The sequence below is a fragment of the Cololabis saira genome, chromosome 10 (assembly GCF_033807715.1).
Source record: "Cololabis saira isolate AMF1-May2022 chromosome 10, fColSai1.1, whole genome shotgun sequence".
In the NCBI taxonomy this organism is placed as follows: domain Eukaryota; kingdom Metazoa; phylum Chordata; class Actinopteri; order Beloniformes; family Belonidae; genus Cololabis; species Cololabis saira.
The window spans coordinates 24,129,052-24,146,951 of record NC_084596.1 but is presented as its reverse complement, the minus strand read 5'-3'; the positions used below and the strand labels follow the sequence as shown (position 1 = coordinate 24,146,951).

General features: G+C 38.7%; 1 protein-coding gene across 2 annotated transcripts; it reads left to right on the top strand.

The window, feature by feature from the left end:
• Positions 1-1,285: 1,285 nt before the first annotated feature.
• Positions 1,286-16,270, top strand: acsl3b (acyl-CoA synthetase long chain family member 3b). 2 transcript variants are annotated; one of them, XM_061732210.1, is made up of 16 exons: positions 1,286-1,481; positions 1,643-1,685; positions 3,876-4,361; positions 6,835-7,012; positions 7,101-7,210; positions 7,343-7,481; positions 9,002-9,152; positions 9,355-9,478; positions 10,375-10,446; positions 10,621-10,760; positions 11,700-11,872; positions 11,988-12,062; positions 12,134-12,325; positions 13,142-13,256; positions 13,358-13,515; positions 13,633-16,270. In XM_061732210.1, the coding sequence occupies exons 3-16, from the start codon at positions 4,011-4,013 to the stop codon at positions 13,788-13,790; spliced, it is 2,136 nt and encodes a 711-aa protein (XP_061588194.1). In that variant the 5' UTR covers positions 1,286-1,481; positions 1,643-1,685; positions 3,876-4,010; the 3' UTR covers positions 13,791-16,270. The 2 variants fall into 2 exon arrangements, with proteins under 2 accessions (XP_061588194.1, XP_061588193.1); XM_061732209.1 differs by lacking the exon at positions 1,643-1,685.
• Positions 16,271-17,900: the final 1,630 nt, after the last annotated feature.

Below are 17,900 nucleotides of genomic sequence, written 5' to 3'. Positions count from 1 at the left end.
GTGTGTGTGTGTGTGTGTGTGTGTGTGTGTGTGTGTGTGTGTGTGTGTGTGTGTGTGTGTGTGTGTGTGTGTGTGTGTGATAACGACAATACAATAACATTTTAAATACTTTTTTGACATTATTGAACTGAACTAAATTATCATAAATGATTATCTAAAGACAACAAAGAGATGTAAAATAGCTCAAAAATAATAAAAAAAGACAAAGCAACTGGTATAAAATATAAAAAATGCCACCAAAAAAAGGGATGCTAAATCTCTAAAAAGGAAACAACACACCAAAAGCGACACCAAACAATTGAATTAGTTGCAAATTACAAAAAAAAAAAAAAAAAACGTATGCAAAAGTCATAAAAGGCATTGGTTAGCTTTGGTTTATTTTGGCTTAAAGTCAGAATGATCAGTATATTAGTAATATTAAGAAATAGAAACATGGAGACAGAAAAAGAGACCTTACTGAAATATGCTGAATCATGCAGTCAAAGAACAAGATTAGCAACCAATTTGCTTGACTGGATTAATGAATGTGATGCTCAACCTCTCATCAGATGTTACACATTGAAAACTTTATCTGTGCACCTAGATGATTAATTTGTTAGAAGTTTGAAAAATGTTGCATCCAAGAGAGTTACCAGACAGTTTACCTGGGTATATTTATCAAGCCAGCATTGTTCTGACATAATGTTCCCAATAAAATCTGGACACTTTTCCTTTATATTTAAGAAAGTAAACTCACTATAACACTTGAATACATCCAGATTAAGATGTGTAATGGGTGTTACCTTTGGTTTGTCAAGTTTTTTTTTTTTTTTTTATTTACAGGATAGAATTGAGAAATGGATTGAGATATGATTTAGAGTAGTCTTTCATTATAAAAACAGAATTGTAAAAAAGTTTTTAAAGGATAACTATTGCTTTATAAGGATTTGTGCTCGTCTTTTCTTTTTTTCTTTAATAATAAGCCGCTGTCTCAAAACCCTCAAACAATGGAGCATCATGCGGGGGACCATCATCAAACTAAGAGAACTCCCAAACTAAACCAGACCCGAGATAACCAAAAAAAAAGAAAAGAAAAAAAAAGAACATGTGAATTCTATGTAAACAAACCTGGTCGTTAAAGTAGGTCAACTATTTTCTGAAGCTTTAAAATGAAAGTGGCATGACGCTCCGTCCTGATATAAAAGTGACCGCGAGTAACCTCGCTGACGTCGGCGCTGCCCCGAGCACGCGCCACCTCCGACGGACCAATCACTGACGGAGAAACACTGTGACGTCAGTCAATAGCTTCCGGGCTGGTAGCGCTGCCCCGGCGATTTCTCTGATTTACAATTTTATATTTGTTTTTATAAAAGACTACCAGTTGTGATTTGTTCCAAAGATTCCGCATTAACAGTTAATGTTAATATACCACCAGAGGCTTACGGCTGCGAGAAGATAATCCAGTGGAGTTGACCCCGGAGCCAGACATAGCGGTGAAGGAGGTGAGAATGCTGCAGATGTGAGGCAGACAGGACTGCTAGTCCCGCTTTACTGCACCGCTGCCCTTAACACGGGATATATATCCCCCTACTGCAAGATCTATGTGTGTCGTCTTTTAATTCTTAAATTGATATTGATTATCTCTCCGGTTTCACCTCCCCAGCAGAGAGAAAGCAGAGCTGCAGCGGTTCCCTCGGAGCTAAGCGGTAACTAGCAGTCTGCTAAAGGATGATTTATGGTTCCGCGTTACACCAACGCAGAGCCTACGCCGTAGGGAACGCGGCGACGCGTAACCTACGGCGTAGGCTCTGCGTCGATTTAACGCAGAACCATAATTCAGGCTTAACTGTGCTAGGCTTATTGCCTTCCTGCTAATGTTGAACACTTTCAGGCTTAAATGAGACAAATGTCATGATATTCTCTAAATAGAAAATAATTAATAATAAGACTTCCTGTGCCGTTTGTCGTAGTATTATGTGATATTACGTGGGAATGATACAGGCATAAGGAAACGGATTTTAAAACGGCACTACAACTGTGTAAAATTGTATTGTTAGTGTTATTCAATTCAAAATACTTTACTGATATCCATCTGCCATAAATAATAATTTTATTTAATTGATTATTTTGGTGGCCACTCTCTATTCTTTGATACATTTGGTTGGTAAAAGGTTGAAAATAAAAATGTATTCTTTCACATGAGCACAGTATTCATGTAAAATACTTTCGAAATGTACGTTACTTTTATTTTTAGCCGTGCTTCTTTGGACTTTATTCATGCAAATTAAAACATAATTTGCATTAAAGATAACAGATAAGTGTATAAAAACAAAATCTTGTGAAGAGAGATTCATGTCTCATGTACTCCTGGTATAAAAGTACACGTCATCTACTGAAGAATGGGTGGATTTTTAGGCTGAAAGATGTGTATGTTATTATCCTGATAGCTCTATCAGGTTGTGGTGACCACATAATGTTTAAATTATAAAACTTCCTCTGTGCTTGGGTGTAAATGTTTAATGAAACTGTTATCATAGTAAGCATGTGGTCCCACTGTCTCTGTGATATGGCAAACCAGCAGCTAGTAGAGCTGGCTTCACAAAATTATCTTTATTCAAGTTTTGTAAGTAACTATCTGTATATTATCACGTTTTAATGGCTTAATGTCTAATTTTTCTTCAGTTGCTGTAAGTTACTAGGAGCGGGTGTGTTTACTTTATTCAAGCAAGATAGTCAATGGTTATCATGTTTTATTCATGTTAAACCAATTCAGAGTGAGTTTACACACTCTGTGCTGTGACTTCTTTCTTTGTGGTTGAGCTATACAAATACAACAGCACTGTGTCAGTTAGAAGTTGTTGAAAAACAAGCGAGACTTGTTCATCCCGTATCTCATTGTGTCTCTAAATGAAAACGTTATCACAAAGCCAGCTTTGGGTTGAATCAGAGTGAGGTGATGAAGTAGAATTGTCTTCATCACATTCACAGACAATAGAGAAATGGACATTTTCTTCCAGAACTTCTTTTTATAATACATACAGGTTTAGACACCAATTTGCATTCAGTTTTTTTTTTTTTTTTTTTGTGAAAGTTTTGTGCAAATGGATAGGAGACGCCCACCTCTTAAGCCTGTGTTAAATTCTTTGCAGTACTGTCACATTAGCAGGGAGGGTATGCTGACCTCTATCCTGAAGCCTCACCTTAGAAGTTGCAGAATGGGTCACACTGTGGCCTCATAGTCTGGCTAAGTGAGTACAAGGCCAACTGCAAATTATACTCTGTCCACAAGCATACACTGCAAATAGCTGAGTTCACAGAGACGATTCATTTAAATTTTATTTATATAGCATCTATTACAACACAAGTTGTCTCTAGGCACTTTCCAAGTTCAACTCACAGTCCTTGAGAAATTGTACATAATGAATAACTCCAGAGAGTTAGAGAGGCATTGTAAAAGAAGACCAATGGTCTCCCCAGCAGTTAAATAACAGTCTTTTTTAAGAAATAGCTTATTTTTCCAAGATTATGGGAGTTTTATAGTTCTACAGCTTGTAAACGGGCTATTAATGAAGCATGGATCCTAACTGTTTCAACAGAATAGTGTTTGCCTTCCCATTACTTATGTAGTTTAAGGACAACCAAAATTTGAAATCAGCTGAAACATGGATTTCTGTTTGTGTGATCTAATTACCTAATCAACAAAGCCTGTCAGCCCTGTTATTATTTATTTATGAGATCAGGGATTTATTTAATAAAAATTTCATTGCATTTATTGCAGCTTAGGTTTTCAAAGTATGCTAAAATGTTGTCACACTAAAGATTCCCCTTTTCTCTCTCTCTCTACAAGCATGCCTCTAAAATGTAATGTTTTTTTTGTTTTTTTTCCCATCTTGCAGATCTGGTTTGCCTGGCTGTACAATAGAACTACAACCTGCAACCTGAAGTGTTTGCAGCAAATCCGAAAAACCGACCAGACCAGAGTGTGTCGTTGCTCTTAGAGATCAGCTTCAGCGCAGACTTCATCCTCAAAGATGAAGTTAAAGGAAGACATGAACCCCTTACTGCTGCATGTATTCCGCTCTGTGGTCTGGGTTTACTCCTTCATCACCTTCATACCCTGGTATTTCTTCTCTGGGGCTGGCACCAATTTGGAACGAGCCCGCCGGATCAAGGCTCATTCAATCAGCGGAAGCCGTGCAGGACCTTACAGAGCTGTCAATAGCCAAGACAAGTTGGTGGTTTGGCTTCAACCTGGGGTGGACACTGTGGACAAAATGTTTGAGTATGCTGCAGGAAGATTTCCACAGAGAGACTGCCTGGGGACCAGAGAGGTGCTCAGTGAGGAGGATGAACTCCAACCTACTGGGAAGGTGTTCAAAAAGGTGAGAGATGCAAACCTGCTTTCTTTTACTTTCTGTTGTTACTTTAAATGTTTATTCTGTCGCATGGATGTAGTCAATAGGCCTGTGTTGAAAAAAATCGATTTTCTGATTCTAAATCTATTCTCATATTAATTCCTAAAAATCGATTTGTATGTCTAAAGATCGATTTTTTTTTAAATTTTTTTTTTATGATTTTTTTTTTTTTTTTTTTTTTTTTTTCCCATCATTACATTTTTGCCTGGTGAACTTTAATCCCAGTAGTTAACTAAATGAACTTTTCTTTTAGAGAAAATGCTGGACATTTCAGCTTAAATTTCTAAATGTTATATTAGTTCAATGAAGTTCATATTATCTATATTTACTATAGCTTGTTTGGTTTCTCTGTTATTGGACACGGTTTGCCATGAAATACCTGAAAAATGCCGGGTGCTTCATGGCGAGCTGTGTGTCTGGTGACAGAATAAATCAGACAAGCTAAAATAATTTGTTTATTGCTTGAGCTGTTGCAATTTCTTTCTTTTTTTGCACTTTAAATGGATATTGAAATGCCTATTTGAGTTATTTATTTCTTAGTTATTTCACAATAATTATTGTGAAATTATTATTTCAATAGTTATTTTACAGTCATATAATCCAGGCAACACTAACCCAAATCAATATCGAATCGGATCGAATCGTGATAATCGATTCTGAATCTTAAGAATCGGAATCAAATCGATTCTTGACATTTGAATCGATACCCAGCTCTAGTAGTCAAGCCAGTAACTCTTTTCAGATAGATGACAGAAGCAGCTAATATAGCACAAAGGTGGGCCCAACTAACACCCCAGGAGCGCCCTAGTGTTGTCTGAAACAAAGCAGCTGGATAAGCATGTCCTGACCAGATGATCCAGTTACTTCAAAGATCACATCGTTATTGTGCAACTCACACATAAGAATACCACATTCCATCGGAGCAATCATTCAGGAACACAGAATATTCGGAAAAAGAAATAGGAGAAAACTGCAGTGATAACATAATCAGCTGCTGGCTACTCCTGACAAGGAATACATTTTCTGCAGATTAGTGCTACTAGTGCAGTTGTTTGTGATAAAACTGTTCAAACACTTTATGGGTAATTCATATATTTAACTCAGTTTGTGGGGAATAAAGAGAAATGTCATGATATCAATCGTCACTGGTGAATTTTCAGTCATCCAGAGAGCTGTACATGTTTTGATGTTTCCAGTTCAATATGAGGCAACAGCCAGTCGGGAAGTCTCGCAGCTCTTGTGAGGAGTTTGAATACAGAATCTGGAATGTAAGACAGAGGTGACGGAGCAGCCAGCTGGCTTCAGCTGGGAGGGAAGAAGCAGCAAGAGCTTCTGAACTATCACATTTAGTACAAATATGAATGTAAGCCAGTTTAATTTTAAGCAATATGAATTATCTAATTTTCTCTCTCCTGCTGTGTTGCAAACTGGCAAATAAATAGGATTTGTGTCTGAAAGTGATCAATAAGAGTGTCCTGTCATGACACCCAGTTTAGAGGATTCCTTAAAGGGAGAATGCGTCTGCCACTGTGCACAATGTGAGTGATGTGAAACAGACACATGTGTCCACAAAAGCCCTGTAGGTGGCAGTAGCTGACTGCATGAAAGTAAATATGTTTCAAGACTAGTACAGCATGAGTCATTTGTAAAATTATACCGTTTTGGTACAGTCTTTTGTACCTTCCATCTTTCCTTGTAATACAAAGAGCTTAACATATTCTTTCCATCAATGTGAATACCACTGTAGTCAGTCCATTTCTTTTAATCTATTTTAACATGTTTCCCTGTCTAGAGTAATACTTTTATTTCATATAATTATGCTAAGTAAAGTCCTGTTTCACTGGCATTCTTGTCTTCATCAACCGGAGTGCTTCTTTTTGAGGTCTCAGCTACAGCAGAAACTCTTCCGTCAAGTCACATGTGACATTTACTTGGCAAAGCTGACTACGTTGTATATTTTTATTTTTACAGCAAATGCCTCAGCACAAGCCCTTCCTTGTCTGTGCCGACAGGGGTGGCTGTGCAAAGTTGCCAGATTTTTTGATTAAGCGTTCTCTAAAATAAATAAAGCTGCTAATAGTGTCCAAAAAGGTGCTAAATGCAGATATCATCAACAGTATAACCTAACAAGGGTACATTTGGGGCGTGATCATGTATTAATTTGATGTATTTGTGCAGTATGAGGGGTGGGGCTGATGTAATGTGTAGGTCGGCTATACAACCATTTGTCTGGGCACCACAAACGTGTTATTATGAGGGAAACTCTTATTTTCATTCTGTTTATTTTTGTCCTATTGACTGAAACTGTTTCTTAGAAGATGTTCTAAAGCTATATAAGCCTGCAGAAAACTAACAAATCATGCTTTTGTTGTTTATTTGTTTGTTGTAGTATATGTACACGATTTTGATGGTTTCACATACTTCTGAATGTCTTGTGTAGGTAATTCTAGGAAATTATAACTGGCTTTCATATGAGGAAGCCTACCAAGCAGCTAAGTGCTTTGGCAGTGGTCTGACAGCACTTAACCAAAAGCCTCAGTGTAACATCGCCATCTTCTGTGAGACAAGAGCGGAGTGGCTTATCGCAGCCCAAGCCTGCTTCATGTATAACTTCCCACGTGAGTGACTGAAAGATACACTTGAATATCGGTACATTTCTCAGCTTCCAGTGAAACTAACCTGCTTATGTGTGTCTTTATGTTACAGTTGTTACTCTGTACTCTACTCTTGGGCCTGTGGCCATTGCTCATGGCTTGAATGAGACAGAAATCACACACATCATCACAAGCAAAGACCTGCTTCAGAGCCGTCTCAAGGTAGAGGTTTATGTTGTGCACGCGTCTCTACTTTAGCAATTTCATGAAAACTTCAGCGCAGCGTGTTTAACCACTTTTTCTTCTCCCTTGCATTCTTCTTCCTTCCTGCCTACATTGAACTTTCCGTCTCAGGCTATTCTGTGTGATGTGCCAAGACTGCAATACATCATTGTGGTGGACAGTAAACCCACAAGCTGGCCAGACGTTCCCAAAGGCATCACAGTCTATAACATGGATGCTGTGAAGGAGCTAGGATCCAAGCCTGATAATAGTGAGTATTTATGTGATGTGATTAAAAAGGTTTCTAATTTTGCCGGGGACATTGAAGTACATCGATGGAGGCTTAGTTCAAAAGCCATCATCCTAATGTGTAATTAGAGCAATGTGCTGCCTCTGACATAGTCAGCAAATCATCCCTCTCCAAACAAGCTGGTTGAAGTGGGTTGGGCAAGTGAAAAATAAACAGAGCCAAACCGTCAGCATCGCTGATACTTTGCATGTGCCAATCAATCAGACATTATTTTTCCTGACTTATCAGCCAGTCAAAGGTGTGATGATTCAACACAGATCTTAAATGTGCATTAACTCTTTGTAAACATAGCATATTTCTCTATAAATATGTTCTTCCAACCACCAAAAACCTTACTAATATGCAACAAGCGAAAATAGAACCAAAGGGACGATGTTGGTGTACGTTATTGTAGCATTAGTTTCCATCGCTAAGTGCAGCCTCGAGCAGCACCGCAGCAAAGTTAGTTTTAGGTTGGATATTTGGCAGGTGTTCACTACAGATCCTCCAGGCTCTCATTAAAGGATTGGCAATAAATTACTAGCAAATTACAGGCAATATGTTTGCTGTTGGGGCAAGTTAAACACTTGAGCTGCCTATCAAAAGGACAACTGCAACTCTCACTGTTACGGTGTGTGCGTCTCTTCCCAACGACGAGCTGTTGACATGGTGAGCATGTTCGTGGGAGAGGGCAGGAGTGAGTCTGTGTATGATAAACTCTTATGTATCAATTAATCCCAGTTGTTTCTGGTGAAATCTGTAGAACTACCAGGTTAAAAAAATGAAGAATCTCTGTGTCACTCAGGCTTTGCACAATACCAGTCCATCAAGTGCCAGCAGAATTCTTGGAGCTTTTAATAGGTAGAAAACTATTGTTTCATACATGGAACATGTTTCTATATATGCTGACATAAATATAATATAAAAACTTGCTAAAAATGACTGTAGCTGGGTTTCATTCACAGTTGCATTAATAAGAACTGATACATACAATATTGCACAAGGTACAAAGAGGTCAAAGTATTTAATATTTTCCCCCCAAAATTTCAAGTACTTTGCCGTCAAGTACAGTCAGTATCTCCAAACTTGACGCATTCTTGCGATTTTATTTTAGGCATTTTATATTTAATCATCTAAGTGACAACAATTCATTACTTTACTTGGAAATGTGTTTTCCCCTCTCTTAAAGGAACTGCCTGCTCTGACACTTATTCTTTAGAATTAAATATAAATAAGATAATGTATGTAATTTTATTTATAAATTATTTACTCATTAGTATTTCTTTTAATATGGGAAAAAATTGAAAATGCTCCTTTACGGTGTTTTAAGTGCAACCGCTATATTTTGTTCTTGTGGGGCTGAAATATTCAGTTAGTAGCACCACAAGGTTACATGCATTTGTTATCATTCCTCATATTAAGTTGTTGTTATTATTATATTGTGAATAATAATGTTGCTGTGTGTTCTGTTTTCCTCCCACCATCACTTGTTTGCTCTGCAGTTGCAGTAAACCGCAGACAACCGGAGCCCTCGGATATTGCTGTTATCATGTACACCAGCGGCTCCACAGGCATCCCCAAGGGTGTCATGATCTCCCATGGCAACCTCATCGCTGGCATCACAGGCATGGCTGAGCGTATTCCCAACCTCAAGTATGCGTATATCAGCTTCACTGCTGATTCTCTGACACTTCACTGATTTTTATCACGTTCTGGCTGTCAGAATCTGCTGCGTGTCCTTCTTTCGCTGTTTGTGGCGCTTGAGCCCTATGTTGCAACTGTTGGTTTTTGTAGAATTATTTTGTGTGCTCCCAGCATCTGATGATGGCTAATCTACTATATTTATTTTTCTCAGTGAGACAGACACGTTCATTGGCTACCTCCCATTGGCCCATGTTTTAGAGCTCAGTGCAGAACTGGTGTGCATCTCTCACGGCTGTCGCATCGGTTACTCCTCCCCTCAGACTCTAGCCGACCAGGTCAGTGTGCACATGGACACTTACCACCCCTTTTCCTAACACTGTAATATAAAGCATGATACTTTTCATGGTGTCATCAAAAAGGTTCTACTTGATTTCCTTCATGTTTTTTTCTTTTCTTTTAGTCACTTTTAAAGCTTTATATTGAGTGCGTTTACATGGGAAGTTTAATTCCTCTTTAATTCAGAATTAAAATTAATTCCGATTTAAAATGAGTAAAAATTACCATATAAACACCTAATTCCGAATGAAAATGGCCATTCCGAATTAAACTTAATTCTGAAGTGAGTGGCTGGTTTATTCCAATTTTAAATCCGAATAGAATAATTCCGCGATCATGGATACACTCATTTCGCTAAATTAATTCCGTCTTTCTGCGCTGCTCGTTCCCTCGCCCGTCTGTCGCGATGACGCTTATATTCCGCACTGGGCTTGTTTTCGAAACAAAGTTTCAAGATGGCAGCACGCAGTAAACGGTGGTCAAGAGCAGAGACGATTTATTCAATAAATAGCTTGGAGGCCCTGGAAATAATTAAAAGAACAGATGGCAGGAAACATAAAAATTGTGAGCTTTTCAAAGTTGTAGTGGCTAAGTTTGTTTTTCTTCCGGTAGATGTAACTTCCGGTCCGTCCTCCTATCCAATCAGAACCTTCCCAACCCCCAGACCTTAAGCGGAATTAGATAAAGCCGATCAAACGTGTTTTCCATGTAAACTTCAATTCGGAATTACTATTTCCATGTAAACTCGAAGGAAAATAGTTTAATTCGGAATAATTAATTCCGAATTAAGAAATGTCATGTAACCGTGGCCATTGTCAGACACCCATGTGAGTTGATGGCTGCCTCCTCAAATCAGTGGATCACTGAGAGTGTATCAAAATTCTTTCTTTTTCAGTCTACTAAGATCAAGAAGGGCAGTAAAGGGGATACTAGTGTGCTGAAACCTACTCTCATGGCTGCTGTACCAGTAAGTGTTTTTAGACCCTCACAAAGCAATCAGTTTAATTTTGCCACTGACACAGATTTGTTGACTTTCATCACCATGTGCATTATTTATCTAATCATTGTTTGACAACAAAAATAACGGTGACATTCCAAGTGTTTAGTGTTAATTGAGTGCTTATCTGTCTGATGTGTGTAGGAAATCATGGATCGGATCTACAAAAGTGTAATGACCAAAGTGGAGGGAATGAGCAAATTTCAGAGGACACTCTTTGTGTTGGCTTACAACTACAAGATGGAGCAGATATCCAAGGGTTATAACACGCCGCTTTGTGACAGGTGTTATATTAATGAACAGCTCCTCCTGACAGCTTCCTGTGTCCCACACGTTAACCTCTCTTCCTGCATGGTTAATCATGACCTAGTGCAAATTCTTCTTTTGACCCTGGTTAACACAGCAAAACATTGCTTGAAATTATTTTCTGGTCTTCTCTTTGCATGGATGGTAGGAGTTAGGGCTGGGCGATATATCGAGATTTTAATATATATCGATATATTTTCAAACACGATATGGTACGAGACAATATCGTTAATATCGATTTAAAAAAAAAAAATTACATTTTTTATTTTTTTTTTTAATGATTTTGATATAGCTTATTTTGTGACAAATTGACTTGAATGTTTTATTTGAGATTTGCACAAATGTTTTGTTATTTGCACAACTGTCAACCTCAGTGGAAAAGTCTGCCTGTTACTGTCTACATTGTATTAATTGCACAGTGTATTTTAATTTAATTGTTATGCAGGAAAGGGATATTTGTTTTATTTTATTCAAGAAGCATTTTTATTCTATATATGCAGGCAGTTTATTTTTATTTCATTTGTTTTATACATTTTTATATTGTGCAGACCTCTGTTAATAAAGGAACCTGTGTGAAATTTGGCACGAGGCTTTGTATTAAAACTGACTGTTTTTTTAAGGGTTTGCCTCAGAAAAAAATGAAGCTAACAGAGATGCTATGCTATAATGCTTTGGGGGAAACCCCAATTAAGGCACAGAAAAAATATCGAGATATATATCGAGTATCGCCATTTAGCTAGAAAATATCGAGATATGACTTTTGGTCCATATCGCCCAGCCCTAGTAGGAGTCAGTGTCTGGAACCAAATTTGTTATTTCTCACTTTCTAAAATTCTTATAGTGGTTGTTGTTAGTCTCCCTTATCTCTATCACATCCTCAACTCATTGTTCTTTCTTATCCCTCTCCTCCCCCTCAGCCTGGTGTTCAGACGAGTGCGGGGACTCTTGGGAGGTAACACAAGGGTGCTCCTTTCTGGCGGAGCTCCGCTATCGGCCGCCACACAGCGCTTCATGAACATCTGTATGTGCTGCCCCGTGGGACAGGGCTACGGACTGACAGAGACCTGTGGAGCTGGCACCATCAGCGAGAGTAAGCAGCACAAGAATGGCTGATCTCGTTGCTGTTTAAGACATGTGTGAGAAGAACAATTTGATTTACCATTATTTCTCGGATCATCATTTTAAGTCTTTGCTGGAATTTTCAGTGTGTGACTACAGCACTGGACGAGTCGGTGCACCGCTGGTTTGTTCCGAGATCACGCTGAAAGACTGGGAAGAGGGTAAGTAAAATGGTTACAAGTGAACCCTTTGAGATGGTAAATGTTAATTGAGAACTTGCACTCTCCCTTAGGAGGTTACTACAGCACAGACAAGCCCAACCCACGGGGAGAAATTTTGATTGGTGGACCCAATGTAACAATGGGTTACTACAAAAACGAGGGCAAGAATCACCAGGACTTTTTTGTGGATTTGAATGGCCAGAGATGGTTTTGCACTGGAGACATTGGGGAATTCCACCCTGACGGATGCCTAAAAATCATTGGTAAGAAATCCAACGACTAGTGTGTACTAGGGCTGTTCGATTAATCGATTTTAAATCGTAATCGCGATTATGTAATTAGAACGATGTTAAAATGTGAAACTCGTAAAATCGATTTTTCACTTTTTTTTTTTTACCTTGTCTGCACACATATTAATGATTGATACCATATTAATGATTGATGGAAATACCTCCCAATACCTGCGACAAGTGCCCCATGGGAGAGGCTCTTTAGTGTAGGAGGGGGCGTTGTAACATGCCACCGGGCATCCCTCAAGCCAGATGCGGTAGACCGGCTCGTGTTCCTTGCAAAAACTTGCAAATGTGAATAGCAAATGTATGACTGACATTAAACACCTCTACCTCCTTCATGGGTTGCATTATTATTTAGCATGCAAAAACCCAGTTTAGTTTAATTAGAAAATGTCTTGTTTTATTTAATTGGAAATATAACTTACTGTATGTTTGCAAGTGCTGATTTGCTGATGTTTTTTTTTTTTTTCAGAGATAAAACTTTATATTTTATTATATTTTTAAAAACTTTTTTTCAACTTATTTTACAGAGTTTTGCACTTTATTCATTCATTTTTGGTTTAATAAGAGCAAAGTTTGCACTTAAAGCCCACTGGGGCAAATGTTCAATAAAAAAACAGCATATTTGAAATAATTTCTTTGCCTTTTGTCAATTCACAAAATAATCGTAATCGGATTTTGAGAGAGAAAAAATCGAGATTTTATTTTTGGGCAAAATCGAACAGCCCTAGTGTGTACATGTGGTATGTTTAGATTCATTTTGTAATTGGACTTTTCTTCCTGCAGATCGTAAGAAGGACCTGGTGAAACTGCAAGCAGGAGAATATGTCTCTCTTGGAAAAGTGGAGGCTGCTCTGAAGAACTGCCCCCTCATAGACAATATATGTGCCTATGCCAACAGGTATTTTTGTTTACAAACTTCCTCTGAACTATTTTCTGCTGTTTTTCCTCCACTAGCAGAAAGTATTGATCAAATGTTTATATTTTTTTTTTCTTTTTTAGTGATCAATCATATGTGATCTGCTTTGTGGTGCCCAACCACAAGCAGCTTATGGCACTAGCGGAGCAAAGGGAAGTAAGGGGCACATGGGAAGAGATCTGCAACAACGGCCAAATGGAGAAGGAGGCTCTCCATATCGTTACTGATGCTGCAATCTCAGGTAGGGGAAACATCTTTATTAACTTAAGAGAGGGCCAAAACTCAAGTGAGACGGCTGTTGTGTCATGTTTGTCGCCATAATGATCCATGCTGACTTTTGATTGTCTCCTCCAACCAGCTAAACTGGAGCGATTTGAGATTCCCAAGAAGATTCGTCTGAGTGCTGAACCCTGGACACCAGAGACCGGCTTGGTCACTGATGCGTTCAAACTGAAACGCAAAGAGCTCAAAACACACTACCAGGAAGACATTGAGAGGATGTACGGTGGAAAATAACACATGCATACACTCCAAACAACACATACACAAGGAGCTCAAAGGCCGCTACCAAGACTACTTCAAAGGGTCTTATCCTTTAGACACAGGTAAAATATACATATACAGTACACACATTACTACAAATACACAAAGAACCTTGTCCACGTCCTCCTCAGCTTATCTACAACCACCTTTGATCAAAGCGTGGGGTGGGATCTTGAATCCAGCTTAATGCAGTCGGTCAAGATCAACAACAGAAAGGGCCCTCACAGACAACTGAACCAGCCCGGCGTGCTCGCTGTGATGCACTAACAGCTCTTCTTTGATGGATTTTACCCTTTGAGTTGCTATGACTACATAGGCGGCGCATGAAGTCAGACTTTTCTATGACTCCAAGTGGAACGAATGTCCGGATAGACGTTGCTTCTGTTCCTCCTGTTCCTCCTCTCCTGCTCTGTGGAGCACGCTGCCCGTACAGCTCGGTTGTGGACATGTGGCGCAGATACTTAGCAGAAACATGAAGGTAGCATAAGCTTGACAGGAATCCCTCCTGGGCTCTAATTGACTTTCAGGTTGGAACATGTGCAGGGATCTTAATTAATTAATGATTTTTTCTTTTCTTTTTTTTTTTTTTTTTTTTTAAATCTGCGTTGCGATGTTTCCTTTATGCTTTGTCAGCTTTGGGTCTCGTTTTGATGAGTATTTTTCTGTATGATGAATTGCTGTTGCAAAGCCATGAGAGATTGAGCATTAAGGTGTTTTCAAATACATTTTCTTACTGTCAATGGTATTACTCTGAGGGGTTTTAGTTCTTTTGTATGCTTTTTTTTTTATTTTCTTGTTTATACTAATTGTATTTTAATGAGCTTTGGTTACAAACTTTCTTTTTTTTTTTTCCTCCCTATGTTCCTTGTGTCCTGACATTTGCACGTTTTGAGTGCATGTTTACTGATTAGCTCCTCCCAGCTGTTGCAGCAGGGCCAAACATCAATGGCGGTAGGTGCCCATTGAGACTTTCATCCACTGGGAATTGTTGGTTTAGTGAAACACATTAGCCCTGACTCATCAGCCCTATTGTCCATCCATCATGACCAATGAACATATGGATGTCTCCGAGGGAACTTGGCTTACTTTTAGAGGAATAGGTAAATTAGCTAAGCTTTCATAGACTGCGGTTCCAGTAACTTTTTGGTGCAGCTGTATGTTATTCTATTTACCATAGGTCTAGTTAATGTTACTTTTATCTTCTGTTACATTATAAATATGAAATACAAAAATGAATGTGCAATATTTATACTCCAACTTTAGGTTTTTAAAAAAGAGGAGAAAACCCCCAGCTCCTCTGGTGGGTATTAAGGTTTAAACCTCCAAATGAGTACATAATTGAAGGCCTGTTGGAAAATAATATTACAGAATTAACAAAGATGGTAAAGAGACACTGATGAGGAAGTTTGGCTTCTGTTGTGAACGAACTCTGATGAAAGCATGAAGTGAAAATAAAATGTTTTGCATTGTTGAATTAGCATTATGAAATGTGCACAATTGTACCAAAGCAACAGAACAAGAGAAAATCACACTCGAGCAACTGCAGAAATTCTTGATGATAACACTCCAGGTTCAAGCGGATACATAAGAAAAACTAATTTCACCTTACTGAGTGCAAGTCTGTATATTTAGACTGCTTTATGTGTATGATTACTGTATGTACACTGTATATAAAATCTACAGAACTACATAGGTTTTCAGATTGGTGGTGATATTTATTGAAAGGCAGCATTATGAATGACTTTCCTCCTTCAGTATTTATTTATCCATAGACTGAAGATGGAAACGTGTTTGGTCGGAGGTCCCTTGTAGGGTGGACATCTTGCTCCCACCTTTTCTGAAGGCAAACCCTGCTTTGCTTGTACTCACAAGATGCACCGGATTTATAGAGGTGCAGCTTGTTGCCCTAACACCATCTCCTATCAGACATCTACCAGCTTCATCTTATAAAAGTTTGACCATATTAACGGAGGAATCCATTCCTGCCTTCCTGCTTTTATTGGAAAAAGACATTTCCCCCTTGACGTTTCCATGAAGCGTCAGTAGTTTTACTGTGCTGTTTGCTGCTTTTTCTGCAAGAGGCGGCTAGTTGCCCTCTCACGTAACATGCGCTGTTTTCAGGGCTCTGTTGCTCCTTGCATTTTGTTGATATCACAACTGAACTAATATAGTGATGAGGCAAGAAGCAGCAAGAGGTGCATCAAAGAATTCAGACCACTCTTGTCTTCACTTGCTCTGTAAATAGGTTGAGAGTGGAGGCGGTTCAAAGATCAAAGCTAACTGTAAGCCACCTGTTAAAACATTTAATAATCTTTCTCACTGATCAGTTTTGAGGATGTCCTCCTTATTTTGTGGCCCTGCAAGCTGAGCTACTGCAAGTGTGTCCTTCCTTATTTATTTGTGATTTGGCCTTGGAAATCATGTAATGGAAATAAACAAGATTGTGTTGTTAACCCTGCTGGTCTTTGTGTGTTTTACAGTCGTGTGCGTTGAATGTCTGAGTGATCTTCCAGGCTTTTCATGCAGCTGATGATCAGCAGCTTGATTGGAATCATCCTGAAACTATAGTTTCTATGGCAACGAAGGCCAGTGAGCTTCCACGTCTGAGCGAACGTGGTTTGTGAAAGGTTGTGTGGCGCTTTGACGCAAACGGAACATGCAGTTCTGGGAGGCAACCTGGGTGGATTCAGAGCTAGTAAACATGATTTCTTTTTTTTTTCTTTCAGACATTGAAAGTTTGTTTTTTTCCCTTCTCTCTAGATGTTGATTCATAGACTTATGACGTCATCCCAGTTATTAAAGGAACAAGCTTGTGCACTTGATAGGTGGCTTCTATGTGAGAGAGCCTGAATTTACCGTTGAGGAAGCTCACAGCATTCATCAGTTTCATTTCTTATTGATTAAGCCTCAGTTTATTTCATTTAAGTTAACTGGAAACAGGCTTTTAAATGTCAGGAAATATCAAATATTTAGATCAATTTCTATCTTATCAGATCCTAGGCTGGTAAGTACTTAATTAACTGACTAACTGTTACAGTTTTGATAAGCTCTAAACAACAGAAGGCTATTCTTGTTACTCTCCATATGAGCCCTATGGGACGAGTGAATGAGTCACAGGCAAAATGCTCCCTTCATTAGCCTACTGATTCTGACGAGCACGCGCACACAGAGGAGTGATCTCCCACAATGACAATAACAGCAAGTACCAGGCAGCAAGACGGTCTCGTATATTGAAGAAATGTTTGTATATTAGTGTTTGTCTTCTCTCTGTTCACTAGCTCTCCCTCTCAATTTATTTTTTGCTCTTCCTGTCTGCTTATGACTCAGAAGTGCGCAAAAACTTTGTTATTTGCTGCGTGCACACCCCGCCTGTGTGAGCCAAAGCCATACTGGCGTTCACCCAAGGATGAGCACAGTTGAACCTGGGCAGCTTCATAACTCTGGAGAAGTGGTGGGTGGTGTCTGGAGGAAAGAAGTGGTGATAATTATATGTGAGCCTGAAAGATGTTGGTACAGAAAGCACAGGGACTGATAGCTAGGATCCTGCATGTCAGGGACATAAATGAACCGTAGAAGGTTTACAGAGATGCAGAGATCTCTCTGTGTGTAAAATAGCTCATAGAAAAATATTTTTAATGTTAAATAACAGTCGGATGCAAACATTCTTACCATTTGATCTGTTTATACAAATCACATTAGAATAAACTCCAAATATGCAAGCAGTTACAAGCTTCAAATAAAAGGTGTATGTATTTCTCCATTCAAACAAGGAAAGTATCCTCCAATTTACAAAACTACAGGTCCAAAAGTTAGATAGATAACCATGTTAAGCAAACAAACAACATAATATTGAGATTTATTTAATGAGCAAAACGAGCAAACATTGTACATGTGTAAATAGCAAAAGCATGTGATCTTTTCAGCATCAGATGTAGACATTTCAAGCAGGTGGATTCAGCCCTGCACCTCAGTTAAGATACATTTCAGCCGCTTCTTCTCCAGAGGATGGGTTTCCTTACATAAACACACTTCTGGTCTTTCTGCAACTTTTTGTGCATGAAGCACTTGACTGTAACTTCATTC

What these genes read in the sequence shown, in the direction of transcription:
- acsl3b (XM_061732209.1), top strand. Translation starts at nt 4,011, where the DNA reads ATGAAGTTAAAGGAAGACATGAACCCCTTACTGCTGCATGTATTCCGC. An exon ending in CTTCATGTATAACTTCCCAC is followed by an intron (nt 7,013 to 7,100) that starts GTGAGTGACTGA and finishes TTTATGTTACAG; the next exon opens with TTGTTACTCTGTACTCTACT. An exon ending in CGGATGCCTAAAAATCATTG is followed by an intron (nt 12,326 to 13,141) that starts GTAAGAAATCCA and finishes TTCTTCCTGCAG; the next exon opens with ATCGTAAGAAGGACCTGGTG.